The sequence below is a fragment of the Pterocles gutturalis genome, unplaced genomic scaffold (genome assembly GCF_000699245.1).
Source record: "Pterocles gutturalis isolate BGI_N339 unplaced genomic scaffold, ASM69924v1 scaffold29871, whole genome shotgun sequence".
In the NCBI taxonomy this organism is placed as follows: domain Eukaryota; kingdom Metazoa; phylum Chordata; class Aves; order Pterocliformes; family Pteroclidae; genus Pterocles; species Pterocles gutturalis.
This window is the reverse complement of record NW_010101335.1, coordinates 11,958-34,550: the sequence shown is the minus strand read 5'-3', so window position 1 is coordinate 34,550 and position 22,593 is coordinate 11,958. Positions and strand designations below refer to the sequence as shown.

The window sequence follows — 22,593 nt, the reverse complement described above, 5'->3', positions numbered from 1 at the left end:
TCATCCTAGTGCATCAACTAGTTCCTGCAGCAAAACTGGTTAAGTGAACAGCTAAGAAAGGAAATACAGCCAAGGCACCTTTATTTTTCTTGTTAACCTTTAACTTGAAAAAAATAGATGTATCTGGCATTCTTTCCCTTGAGGTTGCTGGGGCTCTGCTAAGCAGATGAAGTGGAGAGATGTGCATGACACGGCAGCAGACAGATCATGCTGTGTCCATGAGGTTTGCTGTATCAGATAGCAAAAAAACTCACAGCAGTATCACAGCTTGCTAAAATCTTTTGTACAGCCTTTTGAAATGTGCTTTCCACATCCCTCTAGCTGGTTAGATCTCTGAAATAAAAGGGAGACTGTACTCCAGAATAAACCAGCCTCTGTTCAGTGGTGCAAGTTGCAAAATGTGATGCAGAGAAATTAGAGTAAGACCTGAAAGTCAGTTTGATCTCTTATTTCAAGATGGAGTAAGGTGACTCTGGTTACTCCCCTCCCCTGGAAACGGGAGTTTGGCATGATGGCTATGACTCAGAAGTTAATTTGCTTGTGACTGAGATGTTGTAAATGTGGAGAGTGGAAAAGGTACCAGACTCACTTGATCACTCTGATCAAGGCAGGAGAGGCCAGACAATAGCAAGCTGCTCTCCACCATCTCACGGTATAAGCTTCCCTGTTTGACAAGTCTATTGAGCAAATCTTGCTGCAGAGAACTCTGCAAAGCAGCACTGGCAAACCTACTCAGCCTTACCAGATTTGGTGGCCTCTTCTCCTCAGGCCTTGTGAGGCTCTGTGGTCCCCTGTCCTGATGTCCCTGGAGTCCTTGGACATGACTGATCCTCTCCACAGTGCTTTTCACCAGCACTGACCACCCTGTCCCTTGCCTGCCTGCTTCATCCTCCTGACACTTTGGTGTTTTGCTGGGAAGTTCAGCCAGGCAGAACAGTTCTTATGTGTATGGGAAGGAATAATTTATCCTTCAAGCTTTAATCCTTAAGAAATAAGTTCTTTGAGGGGATTTTGCAGGAAAATGAAGGTTGATGGCAAGTCTCCAAGCAGGCACTTATCAGAGTAGTGGAGGAGTTGATTAAACAGAATCACATGGTAGAAAATAAGCTGAGCACACGATGCCTTTAGTCTTACGCTCACTTAACGCGTGAGGCTCGTAACTGTCAGGAGCTTTTCAGTTCCTGAGCCAGGAAACAGGGAAATGTTGCACAGACAACATGATCGAAGACCAATGGTGTGCCATTCCCACAGCGGCCGCCAACACTAAGCTCCTTTTTGCTATTTGGCCTGCAATAAGTCAGCATTGGCCTGGAGTATTGCTGGATTAGAATAAAACCCTAGCTTTGGGGAAGTGCAGACAGGACTGCTCGGAAATACCCAGATGTGTGTAGCATCAACCAAGAGTGCTCATGTACACTGGGGAGCAACAAAGAACTGGCAAGTCATTGCTTGGTTTAATGGGAAGAGAACACAGGGCGCATTAGGACAGCTGTGTACCTTTAGGAGAGGGTGAGTTAGGAGCCTGAGTTGGGTCACCATGTGAGAGATCAGCCTTTACTTCTCTCCACTGCCTCACAGTTTTGTGGCATTTGCTCGTTTCCATACCTGGGATCACCTGCTGTAGCTACAGAATGTAGTTATAACTCTGAGGTGGTGGGAGGATGAACTCTTTCATGTTGCTGTAGTTCCCAGTGTTTCTTTGATGGTGACAGCATAAGACTGCAGATAAATATTCTGTGTGTACAGTGAGCCTGCAAGGATGTGCCTAAAGATCATCTTTAACATATCAACCATAAGCATATTAATTCAGATTTTTTATTGTGTCTCCATCTTGTGCTCTCCTCCGGCAGAGTGCCTAGAACATGCTTGTGGTCATGTTACTTTAGAGCTGAGTGTGTAGACACATGCTTTGTATTACAGCAGTGTCACTGACCTGACAAACACAGGCATCTGAGCTGAAACTGCGATGCTGTGTGCTGTGAGGAGTGGAGCACAAGAACAGGGGAAGGAGGGAGAAGGGCTCAGTGTTTCCTGGTTACAGGCCAGGTCAGAATTATCTGCTGTTTTAGAGAGACCTCAGCTTTCTTCCTGCTCCAGGCATCCCTGGGTCATGGGGGAAGCAGGCTGTGCCTCAAAACTGCTCAAAACCTTCACACGTGGTGACTCGGGCAGCCGTTTGGGTGATCAGTGAAATTAAACTTAGCTACATGACATGCTGTGCACAGTGCTCAAGGTATTGACATGGGCAAGATTAGAAGAGTTCAGTAGGAAAGAGATGGTCCTTTCAAGTGTGACAGGGAAGAAAGTTGCTCCTGTCCAAGCTGGCTGTTACGATATCTCCACAGCTGCCTTGCAGGCGTGAGGCGACACAGAGTTCATCCATTTCTGAGGCTGCCCCTCACTGCAGCTAGGGCACCAAACTCCCTTGCACATCCACCTGTGAGCTACATCCATATGAACCTTTGCTCTGAGCTCTTCTGAAGGTATCAAAGGCACTTTCCTTGTCTGAAGTGTTTTCTTAGAGCAAAAAGTCACTTTTTAGAAAAAGAAAACAGCTCTGATGAGTGACAAAGATTAAAATAAATTATATGGAAACATAATTCCCCTACTCCTCCACTTAATCCAGTAATCTTTGGTGCCTGCCTATGTGTCAGCAAACTCTGCACAGCCTCCTCTGGAAAGTCTCTGTCTCCTGCTGTCTCTCACAGCCAGCTCTGGCTGTTCCTGGTCTTCTCTGGGTCCTCCACTCTGCAAACCTGACTCTGGCTCTCCCTCTCTGTCCCTCACTCTCTGCCCACCGCATGCTGCCTGCAGGAGGTTTCTCCCAGCTGCTCCTTCCCTGAAAGCAACTTTTGCTGCCCCATGCACATCTCCTTCCAGAAAATCCCACCCTAGCAAAGCAGCAGCGGGTCCCTGCTGCCTGGCAGTGCTCAGGAGCACTGTCACCTTCCACACCTGCTGGGGACATGGGCCTCTGCTCTGCTGGGCAAAGGGGGGCCTCTCTGGCCAGCAGGTTTGAGGCATTCCCCATGTAACCAAGGGATGCAAACTCCCCCTGCATGGTCTGTCCCATGCACCTGAGCAGACAGGGCCTTGTGGCCACCCACACCTGGTGTCACTGTAGCTGTCCTGCAGCCCAAAGAGGGGTCAGCACGGTGGGCCCCAGCAGTGAACTTCCGCCTGGAGACAGACTGTGAGGACACAAGTCAGTTGTATTTTTGGTGGCGCCTCATCTGTTGGTAAAGGGAGCAGCCACAGACAGATCCCACCCCATAATTTCTGTGCCTCTGCTTCCTTGCTCCTCTCGTGACTGCTTCTCCCCTTGCCTGTGTGCTTTCTTCTCCAGCTCCTTTCCTCTCACATGCGTATGTGCAGCACTTGCCGAGCAAGAGAGTACACCAGGAACCTGCCTCACATGGGCTTTGGTTTCTCTTCAGGACAAGGACCGCTTTATTCTCAGCTCTCACTACGGCAAGGGTTGTGTTCTCTTTCTGCTTGGTCTGAAAGCAGATGTGGAAAGTACACAGTGGCTTTTAGTCCCCTGGCTGTGACCTGGTCACAGACCAACCTGACAGGCTGTGGCATCTCTCATTAACAGCACTTTCTCACAGGAGCCCTTTGGCACCACCAGGAGCCCTGTTCCCTACTCAGTGACTGGCTCTCACATCATCTCATTCTCTCTTTCTTGACAGATCATGTTATAACCTATGATCACAGAAAGTCCTGATCCTCACGTTTCTCTGCTGTTACCTGCGGGCTCCTCCAGAGCCGCGAAGAGGGGGGAACTCCAGCCCCACCATGAGAAGACTGGGTGAGAATTGCCTCTGACGTCTTGGGGAACAACCACACTTTGAGAGCTAGTTTTAATTTTTATTTTTAGCAATGGTGAAGGACATAAATAATGTTCTCCATTCAGTGGTGATCCACAGGAGCAGCTCTGCCTTCCCGCTCTGGAATTAGGTTAGAGGTAGTTTCATTAATGTGGGGAAGGTATGCTATTTTGAACCATTCTCAGTAAGGGCTGAATCAAGCTACCAGCAAGTTACCAAGATTGGCTTCCAGGCAATATGCTGCCTCAGACTTTTCCTCAGTTGGAAGATGTCTGTTGGTCCCTCAGATGGTTAGATGCCTGAGGCGTCTTAGCCTTCAGGGAGTAACAAGCCTCTTCATTCCCTTCCTGGTCAAGGTGGCTGTGCTGCCTGAATGGTTGTCAGCATGTGGAGAACCCAGCTGCACTACAAAGCAAACCGTCTGGGCTATAACTTACATGGTCCTGTTGTGCTTTACGAAGACCTCTTCCTGGGTGTTCAACCTGTTTGGTTCTCGCCTGGCTCATTATTAGAGACCATTGCCCCACCATCCCAGCTCTATCTTGTCCTTACAGATCTCAGGCTAGCTCCATATTCCCTGCCCAACCTTTATCTCCTTTACGTATGGCACTCACTTGTTCCCTTTACCTCTGGCTGCCGAGGGAGGGAGTGGACAGGGCTGTGGCAGACACCGATGTCTTGTGTGACTACTGCTAAGTCCATGAAGCCTAAATCCTTAAGAGAAATTTGGAGTCTCTCCATTCAACGTAAGGAAGCTCCTTCCACTTCCAAGGATGACTTAGACACTTAACCCACATCCTGCTGGCCCAAACTGAAGTTTTAGGATTTAATTCTCTGTGTTGCTCTGAACATGTGATTTAGTCACTTAGATTTCCTCGGCCTTACAGTTCTGAGCACAGATCATAGAAACAGCCTTGGAAACCACACCTTCTGTTTCCGGGCCTCTGCTGAGCTGTCACGGGGGTGATCATTTGGCTGTCAGTGTGCATTTGTGAAAGTCTGTGAGGTACCTTTGTCCTTGCACTGGAAAGGCCTTGGAAATGCTTGGCTACAGGTCACTAAACCATATGCATCTTTCCTGTGAAGGGTAAATCAGTGTGACTCTCAGGGACAAAACCACCACCAGTCAGCCTTCTTCTTCATCCTTGCTACTTGAGCCTTCCAGGAGACCACACTGTTATGTCATCCTTTTCCACCCCCAGCCTCCTCCTTAACCCACACACTCTTGTCTGCACTCCATGTGAGGGAAAGAACCTCACTATCTTTTGCAAACCTCCCATCTGCTTAGTGCTGCTGTGTGGGTAAGCTGGGCCTGCAGCAAGCCTTCTGAGCATTTGTCACTAGAGTTGAGCAGTGTTATTGTGAAGGCATCGCTGAGGGTACGTAGGATAAACTTCTCCAAATTCAGATGGGTAGTGTAAGGCCACTGTTGGCTTGGCTAGAGATGGAAAAGTTTCCGTGCCCCAAGTCCCACAGCTCATCTCCTAGTTATGCTGCCCTGTATCTACCCAACTTGTTGGTGTTTGGCTTCTGCATTCACTGGAAGCAGACCTGCTGTTGCATCTTGCCAGTCATCACCAGGCTGCTTCAGTAACTCATCTTTCCTTCCATTCACAGGTTTTCTACGCATGGCGACTCAACCCATGTGAGAGCTCTCTTATGTGAGTACCCAGCAGCACACTTTGCTGTCTGTGGTCTGTGAACATTGACTGGCATCTAAGCGACATCCCAGCTCCCTCCTCTCCCCCTAGACGCCACTGTCTTAGAGCCTCCATGAGCATTTGCTATGACATACATCAATGTTGATGAGAGACAGGAACACTGCCGGGTGATCTTGAGCTGCCAAAATAATCAGCTCTATACACAACATGGCTTAAAGGATTTTTTGGTTAGCAGCATGCATCCACTAAAGAACCTAGACACTCATATTTTTTCTGGGGACTTGCATACTCTAGACTCCTGCCACACAGGCAAGGCACCTTTGGCCAGCACTGTGGAAAAACGGATGTATCGGAGCGTAGAGAACCTTCCCTGGGCAACAGTTGCTGACTCTGGGCTGTATTCTCACTGCCGGAGCCTGGATAATGAGATCATCTTTCGCTATAGAGGTGCCAGTCAGTGGACAGAAGGCTGTGTGGATGTGGCCCCAGTACAGAGCACATCGGACTCTCTGAGAAACCTTTCTCTCCATGCTAAACAGACATCTCGATCAGCACAGAGTGTGCTCCTCCCTCCCTTTGCCAAAGTGCCTCAGTGCCTTTTCCCTTCTGCAGAGGAAGGAGCCCTACATGGTGATGCCAAAAAAGAGCTGAAGGAGAAGCTGAGGCTGCACAGCAGTAAGGTGGCAGAGCCCTCCAAGCCAGTGCGTCCACAGGCAGCCCTGCCTGACCTGATGGCCCGGGAGTTTTTTGAATGCCAGATGTGCCGGCAGTACAAGAATGGTTGTGCTGTCAACTGCTGCACGGTTTTGGTGGAACACACTGCTCTCAGGCACAGCCTCACAGGGAGGCAGGGGCTGTGTTTTGCACACAAGATCATCAGTCCAGAAGACATCAAGCAGGAGGCTCAGAGGAGGCTTCAGCTCCGAAGACAGAGTAGCTCCCCAAATTTGCCCCTTCAGCATGCCGAGGAAAGCCATGAGATGGCCAAATCCAGAACAGCAGAAACCCTGGAAAAATATAATGGGGAAACAGATGTCAAAGCCACATTGGGACAGAGAAAGAAAGGTCGCTGCAAAGGGAGGCTCTACATACCCACCTTTGAGGAATTTAAGCAAATGAGAAGTAAGGAGGCAAATTCATCTGCCAGCAGCAGTGGGCCAACAGAGTGCTTGAGTAAGGGTCTGCCTGCAAGCCCCACTCTGGAGGAGGAGAATTATAAGAACAGCTGTCCAGAAGCTCTGGGGAGCAAAGCTGTGAATGAAGCCGCTGTCACAGCAGAGGGTGATGACGATGTGTTCCATGAAAACCACACCTCTGCTGGCTTTTCCCAATATCCAGCCACATGGGATGGTTTCAGAATGAGCAGCCCTGAGGTGAAGGACAGAACCTTCCAGATCTCCAGCCCGGATGGATCCCTGCTCCCCATTTGCTCTAGCCCTATTCCACGATCACCTTTGCAGGCAGTAGCAATACACAGAGCTGGGAAGGAGACCTTCAGTGATGAGCAGCAGAAAGGAAAGACAAGACAATTAAATGATGTCCTCCACCTTGCAGGGCAGTCGCTGGCTTCTGAAGCCCAGTCCTCTTGCTGTTCATCGCTGCTGTTAGAAGCCACAGACTTATCCAGCTATGGAGCTAAGCTACAAAAAATGAAGGATGAATTCATAGGTTCAGCCCTGGAACTTATTAAGAAAAGGTAACATGCTCCGTGGGGTCACCTGAAAGCAGTTCCCTTGTTAATGATCTGGTCTCTCTCCTGATATGTACATTTAACTCCCGTAGCATAAATACGCAGTTGGCAGAGCCTTTCATCTTAGGTTCTCTGATAGCCACGTGGACATTCTTTAAACTGTTGAGTTTAAACTCCATCTTTGTGTGGGATTAAACATAAAAAAGCATTTTCATCTAGATTTTGCCTTTTAGTATGCCTTAATCCGGTCCGGACAACAGCCATTAGTAGTCCTGACACGCAGTTTCTCATTCATTTTATTTCTGTAATACATTGTTGCAAGGTTTGTTTTTTTTTTTTTTTTTAAAGATCTATTAAAAAGTAGAGGACAGCAGAAGGATACAAAGTACTAATACGATTTATTTGAAAACAGGTGGAGAGTCTGTCCCACCCCTGCAGGACCTGAATTTAGGTAGTGTGACATGCAGCACCAAGTGCTTTCACTTGCTGCCTGTATGTAGTAAACTGGCAAACAAATTAGAGCATTATGGCTCCTATGAGTCCTTAACTGCCCTCTGGAGACCAGCACAGGCAGTGAGTGAAAGTACTTGCAAATACTGTTGTGCCAACTCAGTGTAAGCAGTGACAGAAAATACTTACATAAAGCCTTCCTTCCTCTTCTCCATGCAGGTTTTTCCTCTTTTCTGGGTAAGATGCTATCCTAATTTTGGACACTGCAGTCCTATTACCTCCCTCCTGCCAAAGAAATGGGGATCTCTTTCTGTGCAAGCAGGTGGCCCAACAGGAATCTGCAAGTTCAGGAAGCTATGAATTTGGGGCAGTTAGCAATGTCTTATCATTAGATAAGGCCAATGGGAAAAGCAGGATTAAGTGTTGGTGGAGCAGTTTGTTTCCATACGCTTGGTGTTCAGGGTTGGCTTTGCTGAGATATTACATTTGACTCCGTTCCGGGCAGCTTCTGACATCCACAGTGTATACATTTACTTGGTATTTCTGGAGTGCTAGAGCTCTGAGACTGGATTCAGGTTTTAGAGGAGATGATGGTAACTTCTGCAAAGGAATGAGAGTCGTCTGAAAGAACTGCCGTGGAGCTGAAGCTCCCCATGTAGACAGAGCAGAGTGACAAGCAGAAATACTTGTGCAATAATCCAAAGGGAAGTAGGTGGTGTGAGAGCCCTAAATGCTTCCTTTAGCTGTCCAGCCCAGCCTTCATGCATTTGTTCTAGAGTATGAAAACCCAGCGCAGAAACAGATGAGAAAGTTATGGTATGCAACCATTTTAATTGAGTAGGCTATTTTTATTATTGACGTGAAATTAAATACCCAGAATGGCACAAGCTGTGAGTAAGAGTATAAGAACAGCAGTCTTGGGGCAGATCAAAGGTTTGACTGGTATCTGGAGCCTGAGGTGCATGCATACAGGAGTATACAGGAACTGGGCAGCGTATGTGATCTTTCTTCCTACTCCTCTCCCAGCCTCCAGACAATTTTTGCCCAGAGCCTTCGTGGTTTCAGTGTGGTTTTTGTGCTTTTAATATCCACAGTGGTTTTTGTTTCTGTGAATGTGTTCAGTCTCCTTAGTTGGATTTATTAAAATATATTAGGTGATTTTATTAACACCAAAATGGTAATTGATGTAAAAATTAGAATAACAGTGGTTGCAGTATTAGAGAGGTTGTTTAATGCGAAGGAGCCACCCTGGCCTGTTTATTTTACATAGTGATAATAATCAATGGTAAGGGTTGTCATTTCTTCAGGATAGCAGGAGGAAGACAACTCTGTTGGAAGGGTCAAAGTACTGGTTAGTGGGAAACTCCAGTTTCCTTTATCTGGAATTTTCTCTATTTTCCGTAATTTTCACCCGGGACTGTAAAGTGCCTGAATATTCATTTATAACTCAAGCTGATTCTCACTGCGGAGGTGGGAGATGTTTTGGCTGGATGATTTGGGTCCTAAATTATGATTGCTGACTCCAGACCACATATTTTTCTAAGTTTCAAATGAAGTGAGCTGAAAGCTAGGAATGTGGTCCCATTTCCACAGATACTGAGTTCAGCAAGCCTTTGATAGAGATAATTGTGATGGAGCATCACAGAATAAGATAGCTGAAATTGTCTTCTCTTTCTAGTGTAAGTATTTAAGTGTTAACAGTATTACAAAGCAGTTTTATCTGGTAAGTTAATTGCCTCCCTAGTAATTCATAGTTATTTACTCATTCAAATGGCTTAATATTTCATCAGGGAAGATTTGATTTTCAGATTCATAATTATGGTGGCTTTAGCCCCCTCATAGGTCACTTTAACTTCAGTTGTGGTCCTGGTGGGGAAGGGGTGTTGAGATCTAGGTGGAAATCCTGTACGCATTTATATAGTCTACTTTCTGAACTTGTTTAAGCAGCAAATTGTTCAGGATAAGAGTGTGAAAGGACCTGTGGTTCCTGTCTATGAAATAAGGGACAAGGTGACAACAAAAACCTGCACGAGGAAGCAAAGGACATGACTAAGAAAGGTTTGCTGAAAAGAGTGATGGGGGGTATTTGGGATGACACCAGGATGGTGGGTGCAATAACAGCTTCCCATAGCAGAGGACTCCCAAGTTTGGAAGGCTAAAGAGTGGACAAAAATGTTTCCATTAGTCAGAAAGAGTCTCCTTTCACACAATGTGGGCTCTGCATCATTGCCTTTTGTTACTTCTAGCTGACCAACCATGGGGTGGGTTTAATTTCTCAGTCTCCAGTTACACTTCATAGCTCAGCTGTCTGGGTAGTATTAGCTCGTATTCACACCTGGAGATTTTTTAAAAATACCCCTATTGGGTTATGGAAACCACAGTAAGCAATGGCATCTGGTCTGCAGACCTTATCAGCAGAGAGCTGCTGTCAGCTTCACTTAGAGGAGCACTAGTACTCATGAGTACTTTCCGTGCTTAAGTGGATGGTCTTGAAGCACTGTAAAAATGACAAATGAAAGCTCAGCTTCTCTCTGAGAGTACAGTCTGCATGGTGGGAGGTGGTGTGATCAAGAGGAAAAGATGATATTCCAGCTCTGAGCTCTGCTGCTGAGCTTGGGCACATCCTGTTGCCTCTCTGTGCCTCAGCATGGTCCCTTCTTTCTGCGTGTTTCAACCAGAAGCAGTTTGAGCAGGAGCAACTTTTGGAAACGGTAGTTGTCCAGCAGTGGCAGATCCTCTTCGTGAGTTTTCTTGCTCCTTAACCTCTGTCTTCCCTCCCACGGGTGTGCCCAGCTGAACTATTGATGCTTTACCCAGCTCAGTGAAACATTGATGAAATTACCTGTCTGGGAACAACACATGGGGGAGGATATTTTTTTAAACCCAGATAATTTCAAAGACTGATTTTAGATTGTGGCCACACAGACAGTTACACTGGACCAGCTGAAGCACTAATAACCCAAATGCGGAGGGAGGAAGGAAACAGGAACCTCTTAAGCTGGACTGGGCCAGGATAATACATACCATGGTGGGACCACAGTCTTGCCACGTGCCTGTGCTGCTCTTACTGCAGCCCTCTCAAGGGGCTAATGCAGTCTGTGCTACAGACGGCTCCTTGGCATTGCTGATGTTGGTACCCCCCTTTCTACAGGCTGGGTAGAAGAGGCCTGGAGGGGTGAAGCGATGCTTCCAAATCCACATGGCAGGGAGTTAGCACAGCAAAAAGTAAAAGCCAGGAGCCTGCTGTTAGCACTGTGCCCTGCTGTGCAGCTGCAGCTAAACTCTTTTTAAGTTGGTAAATCATCTGGTAGTGTCAGCTGGGACCTGGAAGCATAAATGGAGGAAGATGAAAAAGCATCAGCTGGAAAGTTGCAAACCAACTTTTCTAGCCTGACAACAGAGCCAGTTTGTGTTCTGGGAGATTTGTTCCCTCTTCAGCGATTTCAGTATTGGCTGATGGTTTGTTATTGGAGCCAACTGTCATTCATTGCAAGGAAAATGCCCATCTGTCTCATGTGTTTACTTGTAGTTGACAGTGTTGGAATTATACATTAGCACTATGACCTACCAGCATAAGTTCACAAGTGAAGCCTTTAAGAAGAAGCAGATTTTTGTCACAGGCGACTTTTGTTAACCATAAAATACATGCATAATCTGAAATATGTTCCAGACACTGGCTTCCTGCATCCATACCCAGTCGTCACAACCTTTCTTTTTAAAGGAATCCAAGCCCATAAAAAATAAGTAAACCCAAAATGAAAAAATTAATATTCTTCCAAGCAGGCTTCATTATGCATGGAAATGAGGTGTCTTAGAGAGTCTGTTAAAAAAAAAGTATCACAAGCAGTATCACAAACTACAGCCTGTCAACTACTCTGTCAAGTCAGCGATTTTGCACCAGACTGTCTGTCTGGAGAGGTGGTGGGGTTGAGAGAGAGGGGGATGTGGAGTTGGAACAGGCTGCCTGTATCAGCCAGGCCAGGCTCTTGTTAGCACGTGACAGCCGTGAATGAGAGCATCCAGAATTGCCAAGTGAGAACAACAGTCCCTGCCAATCTTTTCAGGACTCTTGAGTGCACCAAGAGGCCTGATCCTGAGTTCGCTGAAAGCAGAAGGAACCTTTCCACTGGTTTCAGCAGGCTTGGGATCATGAGATGAAAAATGAGGGAAAGATCCTTTAATCCTCTAATCTCTTCAAAGTATTACGGTTTTTAGCAGGTGATTTTCTTCCAGATGAGCAATATGGTTTCTGTGTTGACAACATCTCCTTAAATAGCAGCAAATATGGATATGGCCTACTTAGAAAGAGGTTTTTCTGGACCCTATGGGAGAACCTAATGTTTTATGGACACAAAAATGTCTTGTGAACACTTGAGACTTGATGCCCAGCCTGATGCTGGTACGAGTGCAGTTACCCAAGGTGCACTGCTATAACTGAGCTGTATTTAGAGCCCGTGAAACACATGCACAGCCATCCATGCCCACTAGTATAGATTCCTGCCTGCACTTTCCCTGAACTGTTGCAGCTAGTTATTCAAACCTGCATATGTGATGTTCATCAGAGTCTGCTTCTTCCCCTGCAGCTGCAATGCTGAGACTGCTGCCAAATCCCCCTCCAAGGGACAGCATGATCTGAGGGAAGCTGATCTCCCACCTCCAGAGGACAGCCAGCAGCCCACAGCGATGTCCATGGCAACAGAGACCTGGGAGGACAAGCCAAGCAATGAGACATCCAGTGACACTCCACCAGCAGGGAATGTAAGGGAGACGGGTTCCCCCCTCATATTTAGCATGTGCTTAGGACTTTTTTATTGTTAGAAGCTCTAAAGGATCCCTTCATTGTAGTAGGAACTGGCCAGACTGGGAGTCTGGCCACTGAAATCACAACAACTCCCATGAGTGATTAAACTCTGTTAGAAGCATTTCTAGTGCCTTTTTTATTACAGTTAATGAAACAGTAGTCAGTTTTGTGCCCTTGCCTATCTGCTGCTGCATCTCCTGCAGGGAGTTCAGCAATAAGTCCTTTATGGCTTTCGCTGTGCCACCAGCCCCTCATTGCTGGACTGCCGGGGAGATCAGACAGACTCCCTCCTAGTCCCTGCTTGGTCAAACCGCTAAAGTAGGTAGGGCATAGAGGCTGGAGTTCCTGACCCCACAGCACTGAAACGTTCACAGGACAGAGCTTGGATCCCTGGAAGACAGGCTTAACACCCTTAGGCCCTTAGCCAAGACTGTGCTGTTGACTTCTTCATGGTTATTTGACAGCTGTGATCCAGTCACCACGGAGCTAAACAACAGCAGAGGGCAAGGGGTCCTTAATGTTAGGGCTAAGCAAGACAGAGGGACCGGAGGGGACAGATTTCCCAATGATCATGTAGCAGAACTGCATTTACAATTCCACTGCTGTTGAATTGTCTTTTCCCTCCTTTGGCAACTGAAGTCCAGTGGCTGCAAACCAGCTGCTGCTTTGACTACCTCCTTGCTCCAAAGCCACTTGCTTTTCTTGCAGACTCCCAGTCCCAGCTGCCGCCGATCCAGCTCCGACATCGTCCATGAGAGCACGGATGGTGCCAAGGCCCAGCGGGAGTGCCGGCTGCGGCCGCACTTCAGTGACCCTATGCCAACAGACTCGGTGAAGAGGAAGCAGCTGGAGCTGAAGATTGCAGCTGCAGCACGGCAGCACGCACAGAAGCGCCGGCAGGAGCGAGACTACGGTACCCACATTCTGCACGCTCAGAGGGGGTTTATGGGCCAGATGCTGAGCTGGTGTAAATGTGAAGTGACTCTAATGACCTGGGGGAGGGAAGCATTCTGGGTTTAATCCAGGTGTTCAAGAAATCAGGATCTACTCTGCTGTGTCTCTGTCCCTGCCTGGGACAATGGGGGAGAGAGACCAAATGTGTTCACAGGTATGGGCAGAGCAGGGATGACAGGTCTCACCTCAGAGTCATTTAATTTTGACCCTTGCCCTTCCCAGCAGCAAAACAGGAGTGGGACAGCTAACAGCCCTGCTTTCACCAGATCTCCCCCACCAGGTTTCCTACTACACATGGCTATGCCAGCTTGAGCTCCTCAGGTAGGCTCTGTGCACCTGGCAGTGCCTGTAATGGTTTGTGTCTGTTCTCAGGTCCAGTGGTAGCAAAAGCCAACCTTGGCCATGGTGGCAGCTTTGATGAGACCCGCCGTGCTTCACGTGGTTCCTCCCTCCGCTCCAGGCATCACTGGAGCAATGTCAGCAGCCTGAGCACGGACAGTGGGATTGTTGGTGTGAATGATGTCCGGGATGACCTGGATCCCAGTGAGGCCACCCGGACCAAATCAGTGGATGTGGAGAGGGCAGATAGTGGCATTGGCCAGATGTCAGCCAGGAAGTGGAGGAGCAGGGCATCTGAAACGCTGAGCTCCCTGCAGGCATGGGAAGCCCACCGTCCCTGCACCGACTGTGGAGAAAGGGACCTCCCGGTGGAGACGGATGTGCAGAACTGCAACCAGAGGCGGGCAGACCTCTGCGAGAAGTGTCGCAAGCGCAGGACTGAGCGCAAGGAGTCTGTGCTGGAGTTTGTCAACACAGAGGCCAGCTACGGAGAGGACCTGCGCATCATCAAAGAGGAGTTCTACCTCCCCATGCAGGCTGCTGGGCTGCTAACCCAGGAACAGCTCTTGGGCATCTTCAGCAACATCCAGGAGCTCATTGACCTCAACGAGAACTTCCTGGAGGTACTCCAGGAAGAGATCGATCAGGCCTTTGACCAGGTATGATGCTGCGTGCTCTACAGGGGCTGGACCAGGCAGACAGGAATAGGTTTTGCATTAGTGAGGCAGCGTAGATGGAGCAAGGAATCGGGAGGTAGGACTCTGGGTTCTGGTCATCTGCCCGGTCCCTTCCTCCCTCAGCTATTATAAACCAGTGATTTCCTGTGCCAGATCACACCTGCTGGTCTCACTCTCTGCTCTTGTAATGACACTGACATTAGCAGGCCATCAGCAGTGTAGCTCATCCTACTAACAGGATCAAACTGTTCCATTACCAAAGTTAGGTTTAAGCCAGTTATCTCGGACAGTTATAAATGCTTGACCATGGGGGCACAAGGCTCAGATTGGTATGGCCACCAGAGGGATGGAGGGGACCAAACAAGCTCACAGGCCGCGCTCTGACCCAACCCTGAGCTGGCTTACTTCAAGCTGGCTTGGCTGTATTTGCCTTGGGTTGCAGTTCACTGCAGCTTTCCTCTAGGCTGGCTGCGGGGCCAGGCACCACAGGCTGCTTGCTGCTCTGGTGACAGTTGGCCCTTACAGCTCTGGGTACCAGTTGCTTCTACTGATGCACCCTGCCTTGCACAAGGGGCTTTTCTACCCCATAAGCATGGCGGTCAGAGGGCAGAGAAATAGAAATGGGACTCTAGAGAGAAATGGGACTCTAGAGCAGCAGACAGTCACAGCAAAGGACACATAAACAGCTCCACACTCCTTTCTTTAAGAAACCAAAACCTACTTGTTGCTGTATCAGTCTCACCAGGAGGTTTTGCTCTCTAGGAAACACATCCCTCCTTTCCCTCACCGAAACCCTGCATGTCAGACTGAGCGACATGTCTCAAAAACTGACAACTTTGACAACCACTGTCATGCACCTGGCACAGTGAAGACAGATGTCCACTGCGGGTGTGATATCCCCTGTGAATAATTTATTGAGACAATGGCTTCTACAGTCAGCCATGGGTTTGTTTCCCTATCTCTTCCTCCTTGTAGCCCTTTGCAGTCAGAGCTCAGTACTGCACCAAAAACCCGCCAGAAGCCAGAGAGCTCTCCCTCTCTTGCTGCTCAAATGAGTAGTGATTGCAGAGCATGTCAGCGTACACCTAGACAAAGCTAAGAGCATTATGTGGCAACAGATTGTTATTATTCTGTTATTTTATAACACATCCAGAAATCAGAGAACAATTTACCATGAAATGTATTTTTCACTTAGACGTCAAAATAGCCAATAAGAGCACAACTGAAGGAAACGGCTTCCCAGCCAAACCAGTTGCTGAGAACAACTGCAGAAGTTGTTAGCTGAGTTACAGGCCTCCTCTGCCCATTTGCCCCTCAGTGCTCTTAATTTGTGCCCTGCTGCGTTAGCCTTATGGCAGACCTGCTGGCAAGAAGGGTCCTGGTACACCCTCCTGACTAGCAGGCTCACTCTGGCCTCTGGCCCTTGAGTCCCTGCTCTGGTGAGCTGGCCGAGCCCACAGAAGCAGAGAAGACATCTCTCTATGTGTAGAAGAGCAAGCAGTTAGACCAGCTTTCCTTCCCCTCCCCCGACACTGCTTCCCCCAGGACCTGCAGGGACTGCCTTTCCACCAGGAAGGGTGAGCCCAGTTCCACCTTTGGTCTGGTGTTCACTGGATCCTGCAGTAGGTTCGTGCTGACAGGACAAAATGCAGGCTCCGTGCTTGTGCCTCTCGCCAGCTAACCCAGCAGGGGCTGTGTTGCGTGCTTGCAGGGTGATGATGACCTGATGACCGTGTGCATCGGTGAAATATTTCTAGAGTTCGTCAACATGCTGCCAGCCTTTCAGACCTACTGTCTTCAGCAGTCCTCCTCCGTGAATATGCTCAACGCGCTGGAGAAGGAGAAAGAGTTGCTCAGGTGAGAAAAGGGCTGACTGTATTCTTCCAGGCTTTGGGGACAGGAAGGCACCAGGCTGAGGGCAAAGCCTTTGTCAGCTCAACTAGATAAAAGTTTTCATGCTAACATTCTTCAGGGATGAGCTGCTTTCTCTTAGGGTGAGCAGGGTAACTCACTCTCCAATATGAACCCCTTGATATCTCCACTGAGGCAGCGTTGGTCCCCAGCTGTATACTGTATTTTGTGGTACCAGTGTTTGCCCACTGACCACTGGGCTGAACTTTCACCAAATAACACCCAGCTGAGAACAGCTCTCAGTCCCTGTGCCAGAGCATGGTTTGGATTTCCACTGGGGAAAGCCACTGTATGAAGCATGCGTGACTTGAATTTGTTTCCCATTCCTAACCCTGGCCTGTTGGGCAATGTCAGGCAAGTCACTTCTCTTTTTCCACTATAACAGCTTAAAACGATGACGGTACCAAATTCTCCTTCAGAGAGCTTTGTAATCTAATGATGAAAGGAGCTACAAATTAATGTAATTTGATATAAGCTGATGTACCTGCCTCAGTCTTACGTCATTGAGTACCAGAGAAAGATCACACCCTCCTTGTTTTACAGTGGCTTAATAGAAGACTGGCAGGATGTTACATGCTAGTGTCTCAGGTAGCTCTTTGCTGTTCTGCAGCTGAGCACAGCTGCAGAAATTGTTGTTAGTTTTTGAGAAGACAGAATTCACAAGGCTGTTAAAACCAGAGAGGGGCTGCAGTGCCAGCAGCTGTCAGCACCATACATTTGCATTTAGGATTGCAGCATCTGCTGGCAGAACAGCCACCACGTCATTTTCTCTTCTTAAATCCCTGCAGAATATTCCTCAATGTCTCCCAGAATGACAACACAGCACTGCGGCGGATGAACTTGAGGTCCTTCCTCATGGCTCCTTTGCAAAGAGTCACCAAGTACCCACTGCTGCTCAGCAGAATCATCAAGGCCACCACCGAGTACCACCCAGATCATGGGAGCCTGCGGGAGGCCAAGAGCCGCATCGAGTCCCACCTGGAGCACATCAACATGAAAACCAAGCAGGAGGGAAACACGTGGACCCTCCGCTCCTTTCGCCAGGACAGCAAGAAGAAGAGGGAAGTCATCAACATTGAGATGAGAGAAACTGCTCTCAAAACCGTAGGTTGGCTGCGGGAGGAAACACGATTTGTGATGGAGGGGTCTCTGCAGCTGGCCCAGCCCCCTGACGGCCAGTGGGTGAAGAAAGGCAGCAAGACCCTGAAGTTCCAGAACATGCAGGTCCTCCTCCTGGTGAACATGAAGCGTGTGTCTGAGTCCAGCCTGGAGTCAGCCGAGCCAGGGCCTGTGAAGGATGCTGTGCTGGTACTCATCAGGGATAAAAATAACGGGAAGTTCCATTTGCTCAGGGAGCCCTTGAGGCTGAGTAATTGCATCGTCTCCACTGATCCTGACTGTGATGACACTTTTGAACTCATTGAGATCAGGCGGGAGGCGTTTGTGTTCCGGGACAGCGACCGGGCCAGGACTCACCACTGGTTCAGGCAGATCAGGCGGTACTCAAGGGAGCTGGGCTCCTGGAAGAAGCGGCGGAACGCGCTGCCCAACATCATGATCAGCACCCCTCACACCAGGCCCTGAGTCGCGCGCGGGCAGCATGCAGGGAGACTTGGCTTGACCAGTGCCACGTGCAAAACACCATCAAGAGACTTGGTGGCTTGAACTTGGTCTGTTCCATGGACAGCACAGGGAGGTGTCTGGACCACAGACTCTTAGTGGCACTGGAAGCACGTGTTACAGCCTAATTCTGGTCTCCAGCCTCAGGACTCACAACCTGTTTGTGGCTGATGTACATACAGAGGTGGGCTTCCCTCGAGGAGCCGATCTCTGGAGAAAAATACTGAGTTTAACTTGTTAATATTTGCACTGTGGGAAAATGATGCTTGCCATTGCATGGATTGTGTTGAAAGCCAGTCTTGACAACATGAGAGAGGTTTCCACCATTGACTATATTTCATCAGCATTAGGTAAAGTCAGGGTCAAAATTAGATGCAGTATTATGCAAGAGGGGAGGAAAGTTGTAGAAAATTATGTTTTCCACTGCTACTCCTAAGGACTATATTTCATTATTCACCTCTGTATATTCAATCAAAATACTTGTTTAAAAAGAAGAGTCTTTCATCTTTAATCCAAATCAAGTAGGTATCAATTTGCTCAGATTCAGCTGCATGCACACAGTAGAGAAAAAAAAAGCAGACAAAAATGAAAGGAGTTGCTCTCTGACACATACACCCTGAATACGTGTAGAACCTGTGGAAGAGCAATATACCCCCACTGAAACTCTGTTATTTAACTGACTTAGGGAGTGGAACATAACACTGCATCTGAAATATCTCAGACGTGTATGTAAATATAGCTCTGCTACCACTACTAGTGAACTTAAAAGTTTGCATAATTTAAATGATGTAATCTAGTGTATTTCAAAATTTAATTGAAAGGAAGAATTTACATTGTACTGTAGAGTAACATAAAAGGTTTTAATAATTACATTTCAATGCCTTTAGGTGGGTATTTTTTTAAATACTTGTTTTCTGGAGTAGATGTTTCGTTTAGTGTGGGTCGATGAACAATGTGCCTACGTCTGTTCTTTGGATCCCCTGGACAGAGTTCAGGGGCTACTCCTAGGGAGACTTGGAGAATGGTACAAGCCTGCTACCCTAATTCTTGCTACACAACAATAGACTGGCACAAAATCTTATGCCCTGGCTGCAGTCCTGCCCGGGCAGGTCAGGCCCCAGAGCAGCAGACATGAGAGCTGAAACTGAGGCCACGGAGTGCTTCCCCGTAAGGTCCAGCCTCTCTCAGTTCCTCAGCAGGGAAATGACTGGAAGCTGAACAATGGTAAAAAGGCAAGCAGGTTTTAACCTTTTCAGCCTGACATTACCACCGACTGTGGCCTTGTGATTACAAGATCAACAAAATGTCACGCTGTGATTTACACAGCAAAGGCCAGATTACAGCCCTAGAGGCTAAATTAAAGGAGCCTGAATTTTTGTCGGTGGGTCTCGCAGGACAGCCTGTAAATGTTCTTTTAGCCCCCCAGGGTAGAGACAAAGCCAACCAGTATTATTCACTCCCAACAAAATATTTCTGTTACAGGCATTTATTTTACAGGAAGATTCACACGAGGAGGCGTATTTGTGTGTTTCTCCAGAGATCACCCAGCATCAGTGAGCACTCAAATGAAGGCAGACAGAGGCTACCTTCACACAGGTAGCCCTAGTCTTGTAAATCACCACTGACCCACGGTGTGAGCAGGCTTCCAAACCATGTGCAGTGCTTTGTCCTCCTGCCGCAGCTGCCCAGGCACTGAGGCAGAACTAGCAGTGAGATGTGTGCACACTGGCTGTAATTTTTTCTTCATCTGCACTGTCCAGTGTTTTTGTCCTTGAGGAAATGGGAGTTGTTGCATCATCCGCGGCTTTACAAACATGTACCCAGGATGCGAGGTTGGCAGCACACAGCTCAGCGCTGTAACGAGCAGCAGCTGGTCAAACCCTTGTTGGGGCAGCAGCCTGACTCCCTCAAGTGAGTTGGAATTCCCTCCAGCTATTTTTAGCCTTTAGACAATAAATTGTTTGTTGCCTCAAAATACACACTGAAGAGGCAGTGAGGAGCACAAGGCATTGCTTTTATAGTTTGTTGTTTGTTTTTCAAATAGATGGATGCCTAAGCAGAGCAGCTGCTGGAGGAAGATTTCTTAAATACTGTCATGAGAGAGCTGCATCTAACAGCCTTCAAGCCCCATTCACTGAACATGCAAAAAGCAGCAGCTTGTAGCACCTTTGTTTTCTCTCCCAAGGTCAAAATGGCACAGCTACCTTCTCTACATTACCTCCAGTGGCAGTTTTGATAAGGGAAGACGTAAGTGCAGTAAGCCTAATAGCTTAACGTATCCAAACAGTGAGTGGCTTTCATAGCCGCAGAAAGCTGCTGATTTCTGGAAGGTTTTCAATTACTTTCCAGCACAGTGATTTTCTCCACACCCATTCATGCTCAAAACCAGCCGTGGACTGTTTGTACAGTCATATCTTTAAATCAAGATACCTTCAGTCACCCTGGCTGTTCAAAAAGGTTAGAGAACAATAAATATATGTACAAGGTCTGATATTTAGCATCAATCTTGCATTTGGGTGATTGTTCAGTTTGTCAGATCCAGGGTTTTTCTAGGTATCACAGGAAACACCTGCCTACCAGGCTCCTAGTAATCATGGCCTGTTTCCTCTGGACCAGGCAAACTCTCCCCAAAAGAAGGTCCATAAATAATTGCCGGCTGTTGAGTTATAAGCAGGACGTGTACTTGGTGCTGTAGCCCTGTCCTAAACAACCTGAGGCCAGGGAACAGTACAGACTCTTTGATCTGGGACAGCCTGCTACGGGAAGGGACAGCCCAATTGTTGAACCTGTCAAACTAGACAGAGGCTTTGCTTCCAATGTAATTTATCTTTTATGTATCCGGTGTGTACTCAGCCGCCTGCCTGCCTTTAAATTACAGGTGTTGAAAGGGAGCACGAGCACAGTACAATTTCTGTGGCCCTGCAAGGGCTCGTGCTGTGGGGTAAGCCTGCACAGGAAGGGTGAGGAGTGTCAGCACACTGGCAAGGCAGTAGGTTTCCATAATCCTCAGGCACCTTTCTGAACTGGATGATCCCTCTCATAGGAAGTTCCAGGTCTTTCAGTATCACATGTGCACATGTTACTTGGCAGCTCTGGCAATTAGTCGTGCTGTATTTTTCCATTTCTGGTTAACCTAACAAAATGCTATTATAGCCTAGGATACTTGAGGACAGGATTGTCTGTAAGCCAAGAAAGCAATTATTTGTTCCAAACCGGCCATCCTAGGGCTCCGTAATATTTTTATGTCCTCTCAGAAGTCATGACTGACAGTGCTAAGATTACTTTTCAAGACTCCTGCCCACTGATCCTACCCTGCTAGTACAAGCAGGCCTCTCCAGAAGTACTGTGTTAGGGGAAAAAAAGAGAAAGATTACTCTGCTTGTTTATGAGAACTCATAAATGACCTTTAACAAGAATTTAGGATGAGTCTTACTGGTCATTTACCAGGAAAACAACAGGCAGTCTTTATCATAGAGTCCATGTAGTTTTGCGCTCACAAGGCAGACACATAAGAAGACACAAAACTGGATTAAGAGCCCCTTCTGAGATCAGGTCCCAAGGAAAGAAGGAATAGCTACTTTAAGAGTCAGCAGGCTGAGTGGGAAAGCCTGAAAAAAACCACAGAGAGATGAAAAGCAATTACTTTAGAGGGCAGAGACTTCAGTGGACAGAGATCTTCTCTTTTATGGTGCTCTTGTACATTCCTGGTTGTCCTTAACAGAAGTGAGGACAGGGAAAGGGTGTTCAGTATAGGTCTTCACTATGTGATCAAGAACACATCTGAAAGGGAGCACCAGCTTTGGTCTGGCAGCAAGAAGCTATTGTAGCTGTCATTGGAGACTGAGAGATTGACCTTGGCACATTCCAAATCCTGTATAAAAAGCTCCAAGACCATTTAAGATCTCCTGCATTAGGGAACTTCAGTCATTCAATGCACGTGAACCTATTATGGAGCTGAAGTCCCAGGAAGGCAGATCTCCATGTCAAAGATATCCTTTCAGGGCTCATGGATGAAGTAGCTGCAGTAACTCTCAGTTTGTGATGTCAGCCATGTCTCCTCTTAAATGTATGCTGGGGAACCAGGTGAGATGCAGCTGGAATTAGGCTGACATTCTCTGACTTGAAATTGGAAAAACATGGAACCAAATGCAATGGAGGAAACTGTCTCCTCACAGAGATCAGATAAATATTTAAAGACCTCACTGTCACCATTGAGTGACCTTCTGTCACTACAGTGGAGTATGACAGAGCAAACAGTCTTACTGATCAGGCAGAGAAAGGAGCTGCTTTATTTCACACACAGGCTGCTGCAGAATATCAATATGACTGCAAGTGGGTACAAGCAATTAAAAAAAAAAATAAAGTTTTGACAATAACACTGCACAGTTCAAAAACTCCTGGCAAGCCTCAAGGGCATTCATTAGAAAAAAAAAAACATCTCCCTCCGGAAGCTGAAGGTCATCCCCTAATAGAAGCCTTTCTACAACATGGATGGAAAAGTTGAGCAACAGTAACAGAGAGGGTCCTCTTCAACAGAGAGTGAAGAATCCTAACAGGGAATCAGAACACAGGCAGAGCATCCTCCAGCACTGATCTCTGCCCAGGCTTGACCGGGAGCAGTTACACAGCCAGAAAAAGTTGAAAAGCTGGCATTAGGCTC

General features: G+C 47.6%; 1 protein-coding gene across 1 annotated transcript; it reads left to right on the top strand.

The window, feature by feature from the left end:
* Positions 1–12,174: 12,174 nt before the first annotated feature.
* LOC104468861 lies at positions 12,175–17,897 on the top strand. Its single transcript, XM_010083137.1, has 5 exons — positions 12,175–12,389; positions 13,141–13,345; positions 13,759–14,384; positions 16,114–16,259; positions 17,102–17,897. The coding sequence occupies exons 1-5, from the start codon at positions 12,183–12,185 to the stop codon at positions 17,895–17,897; spliced, it is 1,980 nt and encodes a 659-aa protein (XP_010081439.1). The 5' UTR covers positions 12,175–12,182.
* The last annotated feature ends 4,696 nt before the right edge of the window (positions 17,898–22,593 follow it).

What these genes read in the sequence shown, in the direction of transcription:
- LOC104468861 (XM_010083137.1), top strand. Translation starts at nt 12,183, where the DNA reads ATGTTCATCAGAGTCTGCTTCTTCCCCTGCAGCTGCAATGCTGAGACT. An exon ending in CCGGCAGGAGCGAGACTACG is followed by an intron (nt 13,346 to 13,758) that starts GTACCCACATTC and finishes GTCTGTTCTCAG; the next exon opens with GTCCAGTGGTAGCAAAAGCC. An exon ending in TCGATCAGGCCTTTGACCAG is followed by an intron (nt 14,385 to 16,113) that starts GTATGATGCTGC and finishes GCGTGCTTGCAG; the next exon opens with GGTGATGATGACCTGATGAC.